Genomic DNA, 19,149 nt, shown 5'->3' on the forward strand with positions numbered 1-19,149 from the left:
ATGTAAAAGTTAAGCCTCTTCAATAATGGTTTTATAATTAGATCAAGAAATCTCTCAATGCGTCCCGTGGGAGAGTTACACTTATTGATAATTGGTCGATAAGGAACATTTAATGTCTCCTACTATCTGACCAGTTCGCAATGCCTCATTAATTATGTCTAGATTTATTTTATGAATTTTTGAAAGAAGGTACATGTGTCCATGTTTTGAATCATTATCATTCTATAAGAAAGTATACGTCTGGGAATCCATTTCCTTTTATGCCCCCTACGTAGCGGTGGGGGCATTACGTTTTACCCTTAACTGAGTTGGTTTCCGTTCTCTAACTTAAGTTTGCCTCAAACAAATGTTATGAAACTTATACACAATGCTTATTACCACAAAATACAGATCAAGTTCGAAATTGGTGGCGTCACTTCAACCGTTCTAGAGTTATGCCCCTTTTCAAATGAAAATTGCTGAATTTTTCATTTCCGTTCTCTAACTTTAGTTTTCCTCACCCAAATGGTATGAGACTTATACACAATGCTTATTACCACAAAACACAGATCAAGTAAGAACTTTGGTTGTGTAACGTTTACTGTTCTAGAGTTATGCCCCTTACAAACATAAAAGTTTCCGTTCTCTTACTTAAGTTTGCCTCAACCATATATTATGAAACTTATACACAATACCTATTACCACAAAAGTCAGATCAACTACAAATTTGGGTAGTGTCACTTTTACCGTTCTTCAGTTATGTCCCTTTAAAACTTTATATGATATGCAAGCAGGGGCATCATGTGTGTCCCATGGACACATTCCCTTTTTATTTTCATCTCACTTTATAATTAACACCACTCTCATATTGTCAAGATTTACAATAATTTAAAAAGAAAATATCATCCTCCACACACATGGCCATGAAAGCACTGAGATATAATTTTTAATTTAGTTAAATAGCATAAAAAAGTTCTAAGGTTCACGTATTGTCTTTTTTTTTTTAAAAAGCAACTTGTTAAGTTTATTCGATAATTTTCTAGACAATGGGCGATTTAGAATTGACATATTGAATTTGAATAGACTCCTTCTCATGTTGCTTTCTTAAGGTTCCAACTTCTTCAGGCAAAATTGACCTAATAAGTATGATTGATTTGGCTATTGTTTTATGTTCCTTTGTTCATATAATTTCTCATGTATTCAAGTATGTAAATATGCTTGGCGCTCACATTTTTAGGTTGAACGTTCCTGATAAAGATGCACCAAATTTATAAAGCGTTATTTTTATTGATCATTTGATGTTGTTTTTTTTTGTGTTGTTGGTTGCTGTCACATTGACACATACGCTACTTTGCAATATAGAATCACATGCCAAACACATCCGTTCAAGTTTTTTTTTTATGGTTATATCTTTAACTAAGCATTAAAGTATCAAAGTTGCCTTTTGATGAACTTATTAATCTAGTGTTACTACAATCTTGTTTTTATTGCTGTTATACCCTAAACAGTTTGGGAATTTTGAAGGATTTATAAAGAAAAGATAATTTCTACTTGAAACAGGACTATGTTTGAGCATTGCAAAGAAAAAAAACAGATGAAAGACAAACAGTCCATTGAACACTTTTGAATAACATGAACTCAAAATGTGGTTACTGTCTATGGTTTAAATGGGGGTATATAAATACGGTCATCCTTACATTGAACTCTTCGATAACAGACAATAAAACTAGTCAGTTTGGATTGTGAAGGATGTATAAAGACGCACCCGCGTTCCGTCTTTATGGGGACATTGAATCTCACCTTCATGCCTTGCAGGTCCTACATATTGGATTACATCTAAATGTGTTAGTGTCCTGAATAAGCATGACATATTATCCACTGTAAGCAAACAGCAACCAATCGTCCAATCAATGTGGTTGACGTTACAAATCCAGGCTTATTGTTTATTTCTATGAAGAGTCCCAAAGGTTTGTCAATATCGTCCGTACTTTGATATGTTCTTAAAAAGAAATTAAAACGTAATTTCCTATATATTTCCAATGTAAATTTTGCCCTCTGCTGGAAGCCTTTTCCAATTATAAAGGTAACTACACTTCTTTCAGACCTTCACAGGAACAGCCCTGTCAAGTTATCTTTCAATACAATGGTTTATTGGTTCTTCAGAAGAAGCTATATATATAAACATGGGATAAATGAACTCTCTGTTTGACCCTTTATGGCAATAATGGACTTTTCTTCAAGACCAAAGTAGCAACACCTGTTAGTAACTTCTAAAGAATACTTCTGCATTGTTTGTTTTTATTGCGGTTCATATGTTCTACAGAAGAAAAGCAAAGTGTATGTTCTTATAGTGTTTCAATGTAACAATTGACAAACGTTTGCAGCCATTATGAAATTCTGATTTTAATCAAAGAAGTTAGAACACTTTATAGCCTGAAGAGAAACGCATCTGACAAATTTGAATTATATTGGTTCTATAGATCTTGAGAAGAAGACCTTTGAAAAACGGACAGATTGGATCCCCCTTTTTACCTCTTAAAGCTATATTTGACTTTAATCAGGACCAAAGTAACAGCTCTTAGTGATTACGTTCTAAAACGTTTTTGCCAGTTTTATTTTCATTTCACTACATTTGTTTATTGAAAAACATAGCAAAATGTAATAATCCATAGAGTTTCAATACAAACTTTGACCTCCGCTGGAAGCAGTTTTGAATTTTCAATCCACACCAAAATCACAACACTGGTTAAGAACCTTCAGACGTTCATATTTGCTTAGGTTTGTTTCCATTAGTTTAGCCGAGAAGTTTCCACGGTTTTTTCAGCACAACAAATATTAGAAAGACAAAGGCGGCCATTTTTGTTGACGAATCGGCTCCAAACAAGCAATACTTGGAAAGAACTTTGCTCTTCAACTTCGTACTTTATTTGGCCTTTTTAACTTTTTTTATTCGAGGGTCACAGAATAATCCTTAGTAGACAAAACGCTCGTCTGGCGTACAAAATTTCAATCCTGGTATCTATAATGAGTTTATTTATTAGGAATATCTCAACCAGGTTTGGTTTATTCTGTTCATTATTCTCAAGAAGAAGATCACACTGTAAGGGCTAATAGAATTTGTTAAATCTCAAACTATACGTAAATTAAAGTACAAAAAAAATGTACATTTTAAAGTCCAATATGGATATAGGCCTTAAGGGAACTTTATAATTATTTACACCCCAGTTCTATTGTTATACTTCATAGTTTCTATTTCTGAAACATGTGTAAATTGAATAGATCTATTGTTATGAATAACAATGGATTTTGACCACAGGGTGTGACGAGCGGGGTTTCTGGAAACCCCTGCTTCTACACCCCGCAAACAAAGTCCATTGTTATTCGTAACAATAGAAATTGATTATTTTTTAAATAGCATGAACATAAGAAATTACTAATAGTGTTCACTACAAATTGTTTCATGATATTAAAAAAAAAAACATTTTAGGAAATTCCAATAAGCATCTATATATATTCCAATAAGCATCTTATACATGGAATACAAAAGTAATCCTTTAAATACTCTTTTGCTTGAAGGTAATTTTTTTTATCCCAGTCATATGTCTCTATTCTAAAGCATTGATCTTTAAAAAAAAATAGGGATTCTCACCCCCGGATCCCCCCCCCCCCCCCCCCAGTTACCCAGTGGCCGATCCGGGGTTGTGGGTTCCGCGGGTTGGACCCGACTTTTATTTAAAATATCAATGCATTTGAATGGGTGGACCCCACCCCCCCCCCCCCCCTTTTTCTCTTGAGTTGGGAACCCCCGGGATCAGCCCCTGATTGCCCCCAAAAAGGGAGTTCCTCTATATTAAATAGTGTATGTTGAGCGTGTCTGATAGTCGGGTTTTTAATGCAGACACACCTATCCCTTAGTATGTTCGAATATGAATATTTGTTTATTCTCGAGAAGAGGGGAAGGGGGCTTTCGTTTTTGATAAAATCGTAAGATATAAAATACAGTTATGATTACCTTAATTAAACTGATACAGGTAAGTACTTTCGGTTATAATATTGTCTTTGTCTTTAGTCTCTTATATCAAATCCAACGCTTTCCACAAAATGTCGTCCGTCTTATACCCGTCCATATTGACAACTGTATATTACATATGTAAGCGTACTTTCATTCCGACGTGTATTCATTCCGGGTAACTGTTTTTCACTAGAGAATATTGGATGTAAATAGTTTGAAAGCGTCGATCTTGATATCGTTGTTTTGTTGATATTAGACCGGTTTATTGTTTACATAAATAAATGGGTTAAAATTAAAATGATTTTCAAGGAACCAGTTTAATTAATCTGAGTCAATCTAATAAATAATATTGATGATAATGGGGAGGATGTTTTTATAACTCAAAATACTTTATCAATGATCAGGACATTTAACATGATATAAACCAAATTTAAAGAGCAGATTTGTTCTTACATAAAGTTTCAATTATAGAAGCATCCTTTGATATTGACAGAAGATATGATTTTATATCCAAGTCGACCGAAACGCAAATATACAGAAAAACTTCGGCAATCCAGTAAAAATAAATATTACAATTAGTGACAATTTAAAAGCATATGATTTGATAGATTTGCATAGAAAAATTATTTAAATCTTATTCGTTAATAAGCATTATTGTGTTTATATTGTGCGTTCAAAATGAGTACTAATCACTTCATCAATGAATGGATCTAAAGCACTGGTGTAATTAATCCCGGTATAAAATAACTAGTGCAATCATTCCGGTACAAAATCACTAGTGTAATCATTCCTTGTTTAAAAACACTAGTGTGAACATTCCTTGGATGAAAACTCTCCACTTTTTACATAAATCAACTATGCAAGTTTCAAATACACTAAAAACTATAAAGCCACATTTTATATATATTTCCCCTTCAAAAAAAACCTTTTTAGAACCTTATAATGACTGGTGGATGATTTATACTGGACCCGGATAGAAAAACCTAGTGATTTTTCGTTGGTGGATAAAAATCACTGGGGATTTTCTTCCGCCGGATAAAGTACACTGGCGGAATCAAACCACTGTTACATGCCAGGAGTATGATGTATTTTTTGTTTGTAATAAAAATACACGAAACAGTCAACCTTGACCTGCTGATCCATATTAGCTTATGGATTTAACGGGAATATGCAAAACAGCTTGACATTTGTAAAATATACTCACTTGTCAAATTTTGAATGAAGATAGCCAAAGAAAGGTTACTAGTGGGGTTTTATGTAATAAAAAAAAATATTTTTATAAATCATTGTTTGATATTGTCAATAAATATGCTATCGTTTTTTTTTCATTTGATAATCAATGTTAACAAATATAAGGTTTAGAATGGGGTGTAAGTTAGTTATACACCTCGGGATACGGCGTGTCTGGATAAGAAACCCCTCCGGCCTCCGGCCGACGGGGTTTCTTATCCAGACACACCTATCCCTCGGTGTATAACTATTACGTAAATCTGATATAACTAACAATTAGAATGAATTCCACAGTAGCATTATAATTTAAAATGAAAATCTTAATAGGCAATATTTCTTCACTGGCTTATAAGCATTGAAAAAGACTATATATACAATACTGATTGACACTTAATAATTAGTCTCACTGTCCGAAATTCGTTCATAATATTAAATATATCAATAAATATACACACAAGTCACGTTATGCACACAAGTGTATTTTTTTTATCAGATCAAGTGGTTAAAACAGTTTCTGTAAATCCTGTTTCCGTCATTTTTAGCTTACGATATTCCAAAATAGCGTTTGTAAACTTGTAACAGTTCAGCACTATGTAACATCAAGTCCTTTGTTTCTTTTGAAATAATTTTGTCAGTGTTCGATGTATCAAAGATCGGCCAATAAGCTGCTCTATCCCAAAACTGGGACATGAAAAATGGTGTAAGCGGTATTAGTTCTTTGTATTCTTCTGGAGCTGTTTTTAGCTTCTCTCTCCAGTCATTAAGAGGCAACGGTATTACGTTCATACCTTTGAAAATGTCACGAAAAGGAAATGTTTTAGAGTTAAACAAATGGTAGGCTTTGGGAAATCCATTTGTTTCGTTACAGATTCTGACGGCAATTTCTACCATTGCTTTCGCACAAAAGTCGACCGGTGTAAGGTCAAATGGAAAATCCATGTCGGGATAGTAACCTAATTTTCTCATGCCAATCAAAGTAGATGCAAAAAGATCGTTCTTGGGTCCTGAACCGGTAACTGAACATCCGGATATTCTTGCTGGTCTAAATATTGCTCCGCCAGGTAAATGATCTATTGCTTCCATTACAATTTTTTCGCTAGCCCATTTACTTTGACCATAGCCACCTTCAACTGTACAAGGATCGTCGAAAAATTCAGATTCGTAGCACATACGATGTTGGGAGTCTCCCGTTTTTGGTTCTGGAGGGAACAGAAATACGCTTAGTGAGGATGTCTGAAATATATATTTCTGAACTCCGGTCATGGCAAATTTAACAAATTCTTTGGTGCTGTCGACATTTGCAATTCTGTGATCTTCGTAATTAGTATTAAAATTCATCATTGCAGCATTCATGAATACTACGTCAATAGCATTGCAAAGTGCGTTGTATATATCAGGTGCAATTCCAAGCTTCTCCTGGGAAAGATCAGATATTACTACTGCCACTCTTGTAGAGTAACTGAATTTCCATAAATTATACCGCCGCAAATTTTCTATGATCCTTCCAAGACCACGAGCTTCTGTCGTTTCTCTAACCATGCAGCATATATGTGCATTTGTCTGCTCCAGAAGCTGAGACAGTAAGTAAGCCCCGAGAAACCCTGTAACGCCAGATATTAGTATGTTTCTTGGATATTTGAAATTACATTTAGCTGTACACGGAGAAAAATACTGGAATTGAACGGACCCTTTTTTACCAACACGTGCTAGATCATCCAAAGCTATCTGGGCATCTTTTAAAATCAAATCCCTCAGGTCGTGTTTATCTTTAGTAGGACACTGTGACGACTTTCTTAGAACATCTTTCTTGCGTTTAATAACTTCTGCAAACTCCTCAACTGTATCGGCAGTACCTAGATCGGTGAACGATAATTTCACGCTGAGTTTTTCTTCCAGTATCCTTTGCAGAAGAACCAGTTGTAGAGAGTTGCCACCAAGTTCTGTGAACGAACTTTGTCGATGAAGAGTGTAAGCAAACGACTCTTCAAACTTAAGAAGATTACACCACAGCTTAGAAATAGCAAGCTGTGTTTCATTTAAGTGGCTTGATCCAACATACTGTTGCTGTTCATGCACGGACTCGTCCTTTTCTAAGAGTTTTCGGTCAATTTTTCCGTTAAGCGTCATTGGATAATCTATTACCTCTAACTTTTTAATATACGTTGGAATCATATATTTTGGCAGGACTTTTGTAAGATACTCTTTTAGTTCTGACGTGTAAACAAAAGTTGGTGAAACATAAGCCGCAATGCTCATTTCTTTGAGTTTTTGACATCTATGTACTACAACAACTGCAATGTCTATTTTAGGATGTTGAATAAGAACCTGCTCTATTTCACTGAGGTCTACTCTTTGGCCTCGAATTTTTACCATATCATCTAGACGACCTATATATGTTAATGTGCCGTCAGGATCCTGAAAGGCATGATCTCCGGTTTTGTACAGAAGCATCTCATCTAACAACGGATTCCTAATAAATTTATCTGTGTTGTAATGACTTGCATGTCCTATGTATCCTTTTGATAAGCCTAAACCACCAACGTATATTTCTCCTACAACATCAGGTGGGACAGGTTGTAGAAATTCGTCAAATAGATAGACACATGCGCCAGGAATTCCCTTTCCTATTGGAATGTCTCTGTTGACATCTTCATGTCCAAGCCCTTTGTTGAATTTGTAGTTTGTTGCACAAACTGTTGTTTCGGTTGGACCATATGCATTGAAGAATTGTATATCTTTACCAGATGACGTCCACTTGACTGCAGTATTTAAAGTGCAAGGCTCTCCAGCTGTTATGACTTTTTCCAAATACGGGAGGTCTGATGGTTTATAAACATTAAGAGCTGATGGTGGTAAAGTAATGGTATTGACTTTCAGTTTGTTCATAGAAACGACAAATTCTTGTCCTAATCGTTCGTTCTCCCGCAGAACTGCTAAAGTTGCACCGGAAAACAACGCCGTAAATATTTCCGATATAGTAGCATCGAATCCTATCGATGCAAACTGGGCTATAATATCGTTTTCTTTTAAACTCCACAGTTCTATTTGGGCCCTTGAAAGATTGAGAACTCCTGTTTTTGTAACTTGCACACCTTTTGGTCGGCCAGTGGAACCTGATGTATACATAATGTAACAAATGTCATCATCCAACGGTGCAAAAGATGATCTTCTCTTAGGTTCACGTTGGTTTCTTGCAACGGATTTGTCTTCTGCTTTGAATTCCACTATGACTATGTCTTCATCGCCAACAATACCTACTCTTGTTTCAATGTTTTTGATTTTTGTGAAGTCGGATCTTTCATATGTCTCGGTTGTCATAATTAGAATGTTAACATCTGCATCTTTCATTGTAAAACCCAATCGTTCAGGTGGGTAGTCTAAAGGCAATGGTAAAAATGCTTTGTCTGCGTGAACGGCGGCCATGACTGATATGACGTACGCCAAAGAGTTTGGTAGGTGCAATGCCACAATTTTGTTCCCGAATTGAGGAGAAAGGTCACGATCACTTATGAGTTTAGCTAACCTCTTTACCTCGTTGTAACATTGTTTGTACGTCATGCTGCATTGCGTAGATGTTAACGCGATGTTTCTTGGTGTAACCCTACATTGGGTTTCAAAAGCTGTAAAGGGTGATTCTGCTTTGGTTTCTGGATAAGTATAAACTGGATAAAGCTTTCGCATTTCTTCTGTAGAAACCATGGATACTTCTGACAGTTTTGCATCATTTCCAATTTCTACCATAGATTTCAAAAATGTAGGGAAATGCTTTAAGACGTCTTTAATGTGTTCAAAGTCTTGCGAAGGTCTTTCATTATAAAGCAAATGCATCTCGGTTCCAAAATTTTCGAAAAGGAGCAGGATGTTGCAGTCATGCAGAACTTTTTCTACGAATGCTCTCTCTGATGATTTTTTAATTAGACTTCCAAGTACAATATTATGATGCGGGACTTGTTTCCGACCTCTTAATTCTGGATATCGATAGAACATGTCCATCAAGAATGAGTGGGACGAGTGATGTTTCTGTAGTGATTCATGGCAAGAATGCAAAATAGAGGACAATTCATCGCGGATGTTGATTTTAAATAAACCAGGACAGATGTCGGAATACAAAGGAAGAACCGCATCTGGAATTTTATCCTTATCTGCTAAAATACCGACACATACAGTTTTGAGGCAACATATTCGGGCCATAAATGCCAGAAAAGCAGCTGAGAGGTAATCGTTAACATCCTCAAACGCAACTGGTAGTGGGATGTTGGGTAATTGCAGAACAGCTGTTTTGACGTTGATTTCAGTTGATACATCTATGATACCGGCAACTACATTCATACGTTGACGGAAAAAAGTTGTGGGTTCATAAACAGCCATTTTATTTCTCCAAAACTGTTCTTTCTTCTTAATGTGTACTAGTGCATCAGTATTTAAATTGACAGTTGTCAATTTTGCTCCTGTATATAGACTGTGGTCTTTGTAAGTGTTCTGAAGTGGATGAGTGCCATCTAAATATGCAAATGAAACGAAAAGTGGTTTATCAGATGTGCTAACGACTAGAGTATCGTCAACAATATCTAAAATACAACCAGGATCTCCAGATTTATAGATGTCACCACGAGCTGGTTCAACGTTGGTAACTAAAAGAAATTCCCCAGATGCTGTAACAATTTTTGGGCTAGAAAGCGCGTTATCATGGTTACCAAATTCAAGTGATCTCGCTATATTGTATATTTCTTGTGATTTAGAGTCAAATGATAGCACTCCTGCGTTTGGAGGAATAGCATATAGACCAAAATATGATCTCCCTACTTGTGGTTGTGTCTGTCGTTCGACCGTATCATTTCTTATATCTGAAAGCAGATTTATAAATGCCTGTTTAGCAGCTTCTTGGCATTTAAGGTTAAGGGTCAAAGCTGAATCGTTGTCAGCAACAGTAACTTCCTTAAACTGTAAAATGTCACCCGTATCTATTCCTACTTCGATCAAGTGCCAACTGATTCCATGTTTCAATTCACCGTTCATAATTGCCCAGCTTGTAGAGTGGACACCAGCATACGCTGGTAGTGGGGAATCGTGATAATTGATTGACATAACCCTTGGCAGTCCGAGAACATTTTCTTTTATTATCCGTGGATTTGAAATACTAAACAAATAATCAAATTCCGCATCCTTTAAAACTTCTTCCATGTTAGATCCTCTTTCCCAGTGACAAATGTTTCCATCTTCGCAGTATTTCCGAACGGCTGGAGTATTTGTAAATACGGTGATAACATTAAATCTTAGTTCAGCCAGGTTTTTCAAACAACATAGCAGGAGATTTCCTTCCCCAATGCAAACACAAGGAATAGGCTCAATTACACTGGAAGGTGGCATCATGAACTGAAAAGCAACAAAAAATATTGATTAAAAAAAAAACAAACACAAAAAATTTTTTTTTAAGTCTTATGCAAACAAAACTTGTTCATTTATTATGTACTATAGAACAATTTATACAACTTTTTTTTTAAACTTTTTGTCTTCATAACTGTTCGCCATCAGAATTGTGACATCATGATGATAAAATCTAGAGTTAAGAATATATCTGTTCCGAAAATCATGTTTGAGTAATATATCCAATTTTTTTTATTTTGGAAACTGTGTAGGGATTTCCCGATTTAGTTCTCATTAATTTGCAAATGATAAACATCGTTTTCGACAAGTCCAATCCGTAAACAATTCAGAGAAGAGCTATTTTTTTTCATTTTAAAGTTTATATTTATATAGATGAAAAGGGATACAGAAAACTGAAAATCCCAACTTCACTTACAAGTTTAGTAACTAAAATCGCCCTCTTCTAAGAATATGTACACATTCTTCATACAATCTGAAAAGTTGAAAATAGAAGATAAGTATTCATTATCACAATGATCCTGGTGGATTTTTTTTTGGTTGACCCTTACCTGAAGAAAAGTCTAAGATTATAAGAAAATTATAACGTGCTGTAAATCCAATGATTACCTATAGGCTAAAAAAGGGACGAAAAGTAAAAAAATAACTGTAAGCGTACACTGTAAAACGTACATTAACGTCCAACTGACCTTCACCCTTTTAAATGTCATCTATATGATTTGTTAGGTAGTTTCGTCTAGGGAAAACAATATATTTTAGAATAAAAAAGTATGTCAACAGGCCCTAATCTATTGAATGTATGGTCATTTGTTCTCGTCATGAATATGCTAGAAATATTTGCCACTGGACGTAGCTTTCAATCAATCAATCCTTTTAGTTATACATACTTGCAGTTATCATTTATATGAAAAATAATAGTTCATAGTTAGATGGATTCATTTGTGACTAAAAACCAAATTCGGGTGTCTTACAGTGACATTGTTACAGATTTCTTCCCAAAGTATCTGACTGGTGCAGGCAGAATATAGTATGAACATAACTGTACAAATTGGACATTTTCACATGTATTTACATTATGAATGCAAGAGTCCTCCGCTTTACGCAAAATTTATAACTTCAGTTGGGAAAATATTTAAGGTTTGCAAAGTCAGAATGTTTCATAACACTTGCTTTTTGAAAGATATCCGATAACAAAACAAATAAAAGAGACCGCTACCAACGACAACCACCGAATTATAGTCGTCCCAAGCAAATACAGAATGTGTAGTGGTAAAACATTTTCGGAGGCGCTCAACCCTCCCTGCACCTGGGACAGTGGTGCAACAGTAAAACAAACTGTGAAAATCAGTTTGAGATGAATTGACTCATCACAATGGTACGAAGCACAAACAACAACTAACATAAAGACAAAAGATACACAGTTAGTTTATTTACACAAGTATGCCATTCATATAATAAAGAGTCAAAAGCGAACAGAAATCTGCACTTAAATGGATTTATAAATTCTAGAATCAGCAATATTTTAGTTCAGCGATAAATCATACGACAGCTGTGTTAGAAAGTCAGTCACTATGCCAGTGTGAGAATATAGGTCAGTTAGAAGCAATAATGAAAGACCTACATTGGTATTTTTAAATATGTCCGATAACAGTAGTTTCTCGGTAAATTAGTACGGCATATTTCTCATCAATGTTTTTCACTTAGTCACAAGGTCCAGATCAGAATGTTTCCCTCTAGATTTCATTTTGGTTATATTTGTTGTTGAATTACTGTTTTCTGGACAAAAACCATACATCTTCATTTGTTCATGATACATATCTGTTCTTTCGATAGAAATATGGTTTTGGTTAAGAATTTCTTTCAGTCTTTTAAAAAAGATAATAATCAATTATTTGCCAAAAATCTTTGAAAATTGCAGTTACTGGCAATCTCTGATTATCAGCACGGTATTACCCGACGAGTAATACTACCATAGCAGGCGAGACTTACCCTGCATGGACACAGACCAAATAGATCTAAAGAACATTGCGATCTTCAATTAACAAATTGTCTCCCTTCTTCAGCGTTTCACATTTTGACCTCAAGCAGTACCGACAACTTGATTGAAACACAGAGACAGATATGGATTAAACGCTGATGAGATAAGCACTACCAGTATAGAAAATGAAATTCAGAGGTCAGCTTATAACCGAAAATGAAAAGGCACTCAAGCACTATCGTAAGCTTAAGGTCGTTCCGATTAAAGACTAGCACTCTCATTTTGTTGTCAGGCAAGATGGCCGTAGTGCCATAGAAACTAAAATTGAAAGAAAATTACTTTTATATTTTCTCAAGAGCTGCTTAATGCAGTAACATGACTGCAAGATTTTTCTTTCCTTTACTTGGAACAACTTTGTTTGCTAGTAAAAAAATCATAAACATTTTTCTAGAGAACCGCTTTGGCATTCAAGTCAAATTGTGATCGAAGATTCCTAAAGACTACTCGGTCCATCAAAATGTCAACCAGCAAGCCGCGTACTGACTGTTCGTTATGTAATGTGGTTTACACAAACTTATATCTAAGAAACAATAGTCTTTTTGGTTTGTTTTTTTTCTTTTTTGTTGTTTTTTGTTATTTCATCTATATATTATCTTCAGGATTAATTTTTTTGTTGCTTTTTCCTTCTTTAATTACATCGTCACATTATCTGTTACGTTTCAAATGAAGTCGGAAAGTACACCATCGTTTCTAGTTTGAATCGACCAAACTAGTTTGAAACCGGTTCAAACTTGTGAAAAGTATCATTTATTTATATTTGTCTTTGTCACAATTATTCAACAGTTATCAAATTAATAAATGTGTAAATAAAATAGAGGCGGAACCTCAAAAGGGATATTCAAACTCATAAGTCGATGACAGACTGACAACGACATGGCTATAACCATAAAAAAAAATCGTATAAAACAGAAAACGTGTCTCATTTGAAGTAATATTGAAAACAGAATCCAGTGTTTATTCTCAGGTTCTCTTGTGCTCAAATATGGCCATGAATTTCAACTTTATCAAATAATAGATAAAAGGCCACACTTTGGTTCTTCAATAGATCTATTTCAAAAGCCTTAATGCTGGGTAAAACAAATAATCTCATTGGAGTACATTATGTGCTCCCAAGTCGTGAGCACATTTTGGAGGGAAAAAACACGATGATTTTGTGGATTTTTGGGACCTAAAAGCTTTAGAACACCTTGGCCGCAACTTACAATCTACAGTGCTCTGTAGCAAAAATGTGCTTATGTGTATTTAAATTCTGCATCAGGGGGTTAGTGGCAAAATATATTTGTGCTAAAAATTTTGCATCATTTAGAAGTGATAATTTCATAACTATAATGTGTTGTACCAAAAATTTGTATTTATAGTTATATCACAACTATTTCTATGTAAATTTTGGAGAATTTTGGCCAGTTTAAAAGAAAAAAACCTTATTTTAGCCCTTCGTGAACATTCTAATTTCACACTAAGTTTGTGATTTTGTTGTAAGTTTTATTTTTACCATGCCTCACTTTCCTTAATATTAATTGTACTTTTTAAAAACAAAATTGTAAACGGGCTAAATATCTGTGTGTCTGATATGACCTTTCTTAAAATGTCCTTAATTTTTATGTGATTTGTAGGTATTCCTATACATTTCTGCTTTTTATGCTTTGGTTACCATTTGGTTTTTACGGTGTAAGTGATCTTAGATTCTCGATTTTTTACAACATCTTTAAATATTTTATATACTTTGTTGTTCGGTCTTTGGTTTTCTATGTTGTGTTTTGTGTACTATTGTTTGTCTAATGGTCTTTTTCTTTTTTAGCCATGGCGTTGTCAGTTTATTTTCGACTAATGAGTTTGAATGTCCCTTTGGTATCTTTCGCCTCTCTTTAAGACTGTCATTCTTTTTATGAAGCTTTATTTATATTTTTATATAACTTAAATTAGTCTGTAGTTTTGCGTTTGTCTGTGAGCTTACTGTTTTTTTTTTATTTTGCATCCTAACATGGTTTTTCCTTTTTTTCAGATAATAAATTTTTTTTTCCAATTTCTTTCCTTGTTCACCATAAAATCAATTAGTCGCTCATAAGCAGCGTGAGCAGGATCTGCTAACCCTTCCTTAGTACCTGAGATCACCTTCGGTTTTTTGGTGGGGATTATGTCTTTTCGTCGTTTTTCGTTTTTGCCATGATTTGTTGGTATCTCTTCGACTTCAGACTTCTGATTCTCCCTTTCGTATCTTCCGCCTCTTTTGTGTGTGTGTGTGCGTTTTTTTTTTTTTTTTTTTTTCTAACAAAAGCACACTTGCTCATCTTAACCTTTAATCCTCACGTTTAAAAAAATTAAAACTAAGAAAATTAAAAAGTCATATTATAGGAAGCTTAACTGAAAGTGATTATCGGCACACTCTTCATTGTTAAGGATAATTCAGCGAGTATCAAGATAAAGAACTGCAATTTTTGTCGAGCCTTCGACTTTTGTCGAAAAAGCGAGACATAGCGATCCTACATTCCGTCGGCGTCGTCGTCGTCGTCGTCGTAGTCGCTGGCGGCGTCCACAAATATTCACTCTGTGGTTAAAGTTTTTGAAATTTTAATAACTTTCTTAAACTATCCTGGATTTCTACTAAACTTGGACAGAAGCTTGTTTATGATCATAAGATAATATTCAAAAGTAAATTTTGTAAAAAAAAATTCCATTTTTTCTGTATTTTACTTATAAATGGACTTAGTTTTTCTGCCAGAAACATTACATTCACTCTGTGGTTAAAGTTTTTGAAATTTTAATAACTTTCTTAAACTATCCTGGATTTCTACCAAACTTGGAAAGAAGCTTGTTTATGATTAAAAGATAGTATCCAAAAGTAAATTTTGTAAAAAAAAAATTTCATTTTTTCCGTATTTTACTTATAAATGGACTTAGTTTTTCTGCCAGTTAACATTACATTCACTCTGTGGTTAAAGTTTTTAAAATTTTAGCAGCTTTCTTAAACTATCCTGGATTTGTACCAAACTTGGACAGAAGCTTGTTTATGATTAAAAGCTAGTATCTAGAAGGAAATTTTGTTAAAATTTTGTTCAATTTTTTCTGTATTTTACTTATAAATGGACTTAGTTTTTCTTCCAGTTAACATTACATACAGTCTGCAGTTTAAGTTTTTAAAACATTTATTAGATTCATAAACTATCCTGGATTTGTACCAAACTTGGACAGAAGCTACTTACAATCAAAAGATGGTATAGAAAGGAATATTTTTATTAATTTTTTTCCTCATTTTTGTTGAGCCTGCGATCAACAGCAAAAGAAGGCGAGACACTGGGTTCCGCGGAACCCTTACGAATTTTTAAGGGAAAAAATCAGTTGTTAAGGCAGAGAACGACAATTACAAATTAGCACAATTAATATTCTTTTTGAATGCTGAACTAAAAGTCACGTGGTCATCAGCACACTCTTCATTCTTAAGGACAAATCAGCAAATACCAAGATAAATAACTGCAATTTAAAACGAAAAAAAATCTTCAATTGTAATGACAGAGAACAACAATAAAAAGCACCTTTGATATATATGGTAATTTTCGAGTATTTCATTGGATAATTATCGGTAATAAATCCATTTGTATCCCTTTTTAATTGATTCTTTAATTCCATGAACATATTTTTCAATTATGTTGCTTTTTAGGAACTGTGAGCTTTAGCTATCACTTGGCGTCCGTCGTCGTCCGTCGTCGTCGTCGTCCGTCTGGTCTTAACTATTTCAAACATCTTCTCTTCGAAACTACTGAACCAATTCCAACCAAACTTAAGCTGAATGATTCTTAGGGTATTTAGAATAAAGTTTGTGTTTTGTTTTCTGTTTCGTCAAAAAACATGGCCACCATGGCTAAAAATAGAACATAGGGATAAAATGCAGTTTTTGACTTATATCTAAAAAAACAAAGGAGTTAGAACAAATCTGACAAGGGTAAAAGTGTTCATTAGGTGAAGTTCTATCGGCCCAGAAATTTTCAGATGAATCTGATAACCCATTGTTGGGTTGCTGCCACTGAATTGGTAATTTTAAGGAAATTTTGCAGTTTTTGGTTATTATCTTGAATAGTATTAATGATGAAGATAAACTGTAAACAGCAAATATGTTCAGCAAAGTAAGATCTACAAATAAGTTTATATGACCAAAATTGTCAATTGACCCCTTAAAGAGTTATTGCCCTTTAAGGACAATTTTACACAATTTGTTTTATCATGTTTTCAAACTTTAAAAAATCTTCTCCTCTGAAACCACTGAACAAATTCCAACCAAACTTAAGATGAATGATCCTTAGGGTATCTTAAATAAGGTTTGTGTTTTATTTTCTGTTCCGTCAAAAAACATGGCCACCATGGCTAAAAATAGAACCTAGGGGTAAAATGCAGTTTTGGCTTATATCTAAAAACCAAAGTAGTTAGAACAAATCTGACATGGGGTAAAAGTGTTCATTAGGTGAAGTTCTATCAGCCCTGAAATTTTCAGATGAATCTAATAACCCATTGTTGGGTTACTGCCACTAAATTGGTAATTTTAAGGACAGTTTGCAGTTTTTGGTTACTATCCTGAATAGTATTAATGATAAATATAAACTGTAAACAACAAATATGTTCAGCAAAGTAAGATCTACTAATAAGTTTATATGACCAAAATTGTCAATTAACCCCTTAAGGACTATTGCCCTTTGAGGACAATTTTACACAATTTGTTTATCATGTTTTCTAACTTTAAAAAATCTTCTCCTTTGAAACTGCTGAATCAATTTCAGCCAAACTTGGGCTGAATGAGTTTCAGAGTATCTAGTATAAATTTTGTATTTTAGTTTCTTGTACGTCAAGAAACATAGCCACTATGGGTAAAATGTATTTCTTTGCTTTTGGTTAAAATATGACAGATACAAAGAACATCTCAATGGAATTTTTAAGCCACTCATTAATATATATATTAAAAAGCAGAAATAATCGTTGATGAAAGATTTAAGCAAAAAATTACAGGTGAGCGATTCAGGCTCTTGAGAGCCTCTTGTTTAAAATAATTTGAAAGCTGCAAAAAACCTACCTACCCTGGCCTTCTAAATCATAGAACAAACCGGTGGTGGCTCTCTGGAAAATTTCGTCTTTCTGCCGACTTATCTCTGTCGAGTCCATTTAGGTTATTTGGTACACTGTGGTCAGATATTATCAAAAGATTACACTCGCAAACTTCTGACCCTAGATTAAAGACATGGTGACCAATTGGTTCAATAATAATAATAATATCCTTTTACGTTGTATTTGTCCAGAAAGAGAATCCGTGATCACTCAGATGCATCACTTATTTTGGTCTTTACTGTTCATCAGGCTTATTATGTAATTCTAGATTGTGAAATCTTTTCCGTGTATGATTGCACTTTAATGTTTCAATTGTTTTCATTCACTGATATGATATATATGTACACGAACGTATTTGATTGTACTTTTATTTTTTTCAAAACTTTGTTATTCACTGATATAATATATATGCACATCAACTTATTTGATTGTACTTTTAATTTTTCACAACTTTGTAATTCACTGATATTATATATATGCACATCAACGTATTTGATTGTACTTTTAATCGTTCAAAACGTTTGAAATTTCACTGAAATGATACTTGTTCACGAAAAACAATCATTCGACGTGTATTTAATATTAAGGGGGAAATGAGTTTTAAAACAAATATATCAGATTACAAAAAAAGACAGAATCAGAAGATTCCACGGGGGTATTCAAAAATTATAGGTCGAAAAAATGACAACGCTATATATATGGCAAACAAAAAGAAAGACGACGAAAGAAGAAACATGTCCACAAAATTTCGTGTGCGTTGGAAGTGTAATCGGACCCTGCTCCACTTGTGACACACGTCATGCTGCTTATGTTAATTATGAATTCGGTGATCAGTCTAGATCCAAACTCGGTAATGTCACAAAGAGGGCGGGGTTGTGATTACGATAGTTGGATTATATCCGCGGTCATAAGTGTCCCAGTTATACCATAGCGGTCAATCAGCTCGTGATGATGTCATTTCGAAGGGATGGCTTCAACTTTACCACTTGGAACCCTTGTTCCAATAGCTTCATTGTTAGCAGAACTTGAACCATCTATCAAGGAATTCATGATGGGAAGGGTAAGCTCGGGAATATCGTATCAACTGTGAGATATATACTCCAGGTGCTACAGGAATGTTGCTGCATAGGAATGGAAAGTTAACAATTGGAAGCTGAAATCATTACTTTTGTAGTAAGGTTTTGTTCTCAGTCGACCCTTATTGTCAATTTTTAAATTTTTGTTAAGATATGAGGCAGAAATAACTGTTTCGGGGTATCCTCTATTTCAAGTTTATTTTGGATATTGTTTGACACCATGAAGATGAAAAATATAAACAAAACATCCTAGTCAATACTTTAAAATGTTGTGATTCATTTATTATTAGATTTTTGAAAATCATATGTTATCATTGTTTCTACTGTACCACGACATGTGTTTA

At 34.2% G+C, this 19,149-nt stretch overlaps 1 protein-coding gene across 2 annotated transcripts; it reads right to left on the reverse strand.

Annotated features, from left to right (window-relative positions):
- Positions 1-5,502: 5,502 nt before the first annotated feature.
- LOC127698786 (uncharacterized) lies at positions 5,503-17,976 on the reverse strand. Of its 2 annotated transcripts, none has more exons than XM_052202450.1 (3): positions 17,702-17,976; positions 11,022-11,078; positions 5,503-10,594 (listed from the first exon to the last, which is right to left on the reverse strand). In XM_052202450.1, the coding sequence occupies exon 3, from the start codon at positions 10,589-10,591 to the stop codon at positions 5,765-5,767; it is 4,827 nt and encodes a 1,608-aa protein (XP_052058410.1). In that variant the 5' UTR covers positions 10,592-10,594; positions 11,022-11,078; positions 17,702-17,976; the 3' UTR covers positions 5,503-5,764. The 2 variants fall into 2 exon arrangements, with proteins under 2 accessions (XP_052058410.1, XP_052058409.1); XM_052202449.1 differs by having other exon boundaries at positions 17,698-17,976.
- Between the last annotated feature and the right edge of the window lie 1,173 nt (positions 17,977-19,149).

Source organism: Mytilus californianus, unplaced genomic scaffold (genome assembly GCF_021869535.1).
Source record: "Mytilus californianus isolate M0D057914Y unplaced genomic scaffold, xbMytCali1.0.p SCAF_4, whole genome shotgun sequence".
Lineage (NCBI taxonomy): Eukaryota > Metazoa > Mollusca > Bivalvia > Mytilida > Mytilidae > Mytilus > Mytilus californianus.

Bases quoted from the DNA above. Each gene is read 5' to 3' on its own strand.
- LOC127698786 (XM_052202450.1), bottom strand. From the start codon at position 10,591: ATGATGCCACCTTCCAGTGTAATTGAGCCTATTCCTTGTGTTTGCATT.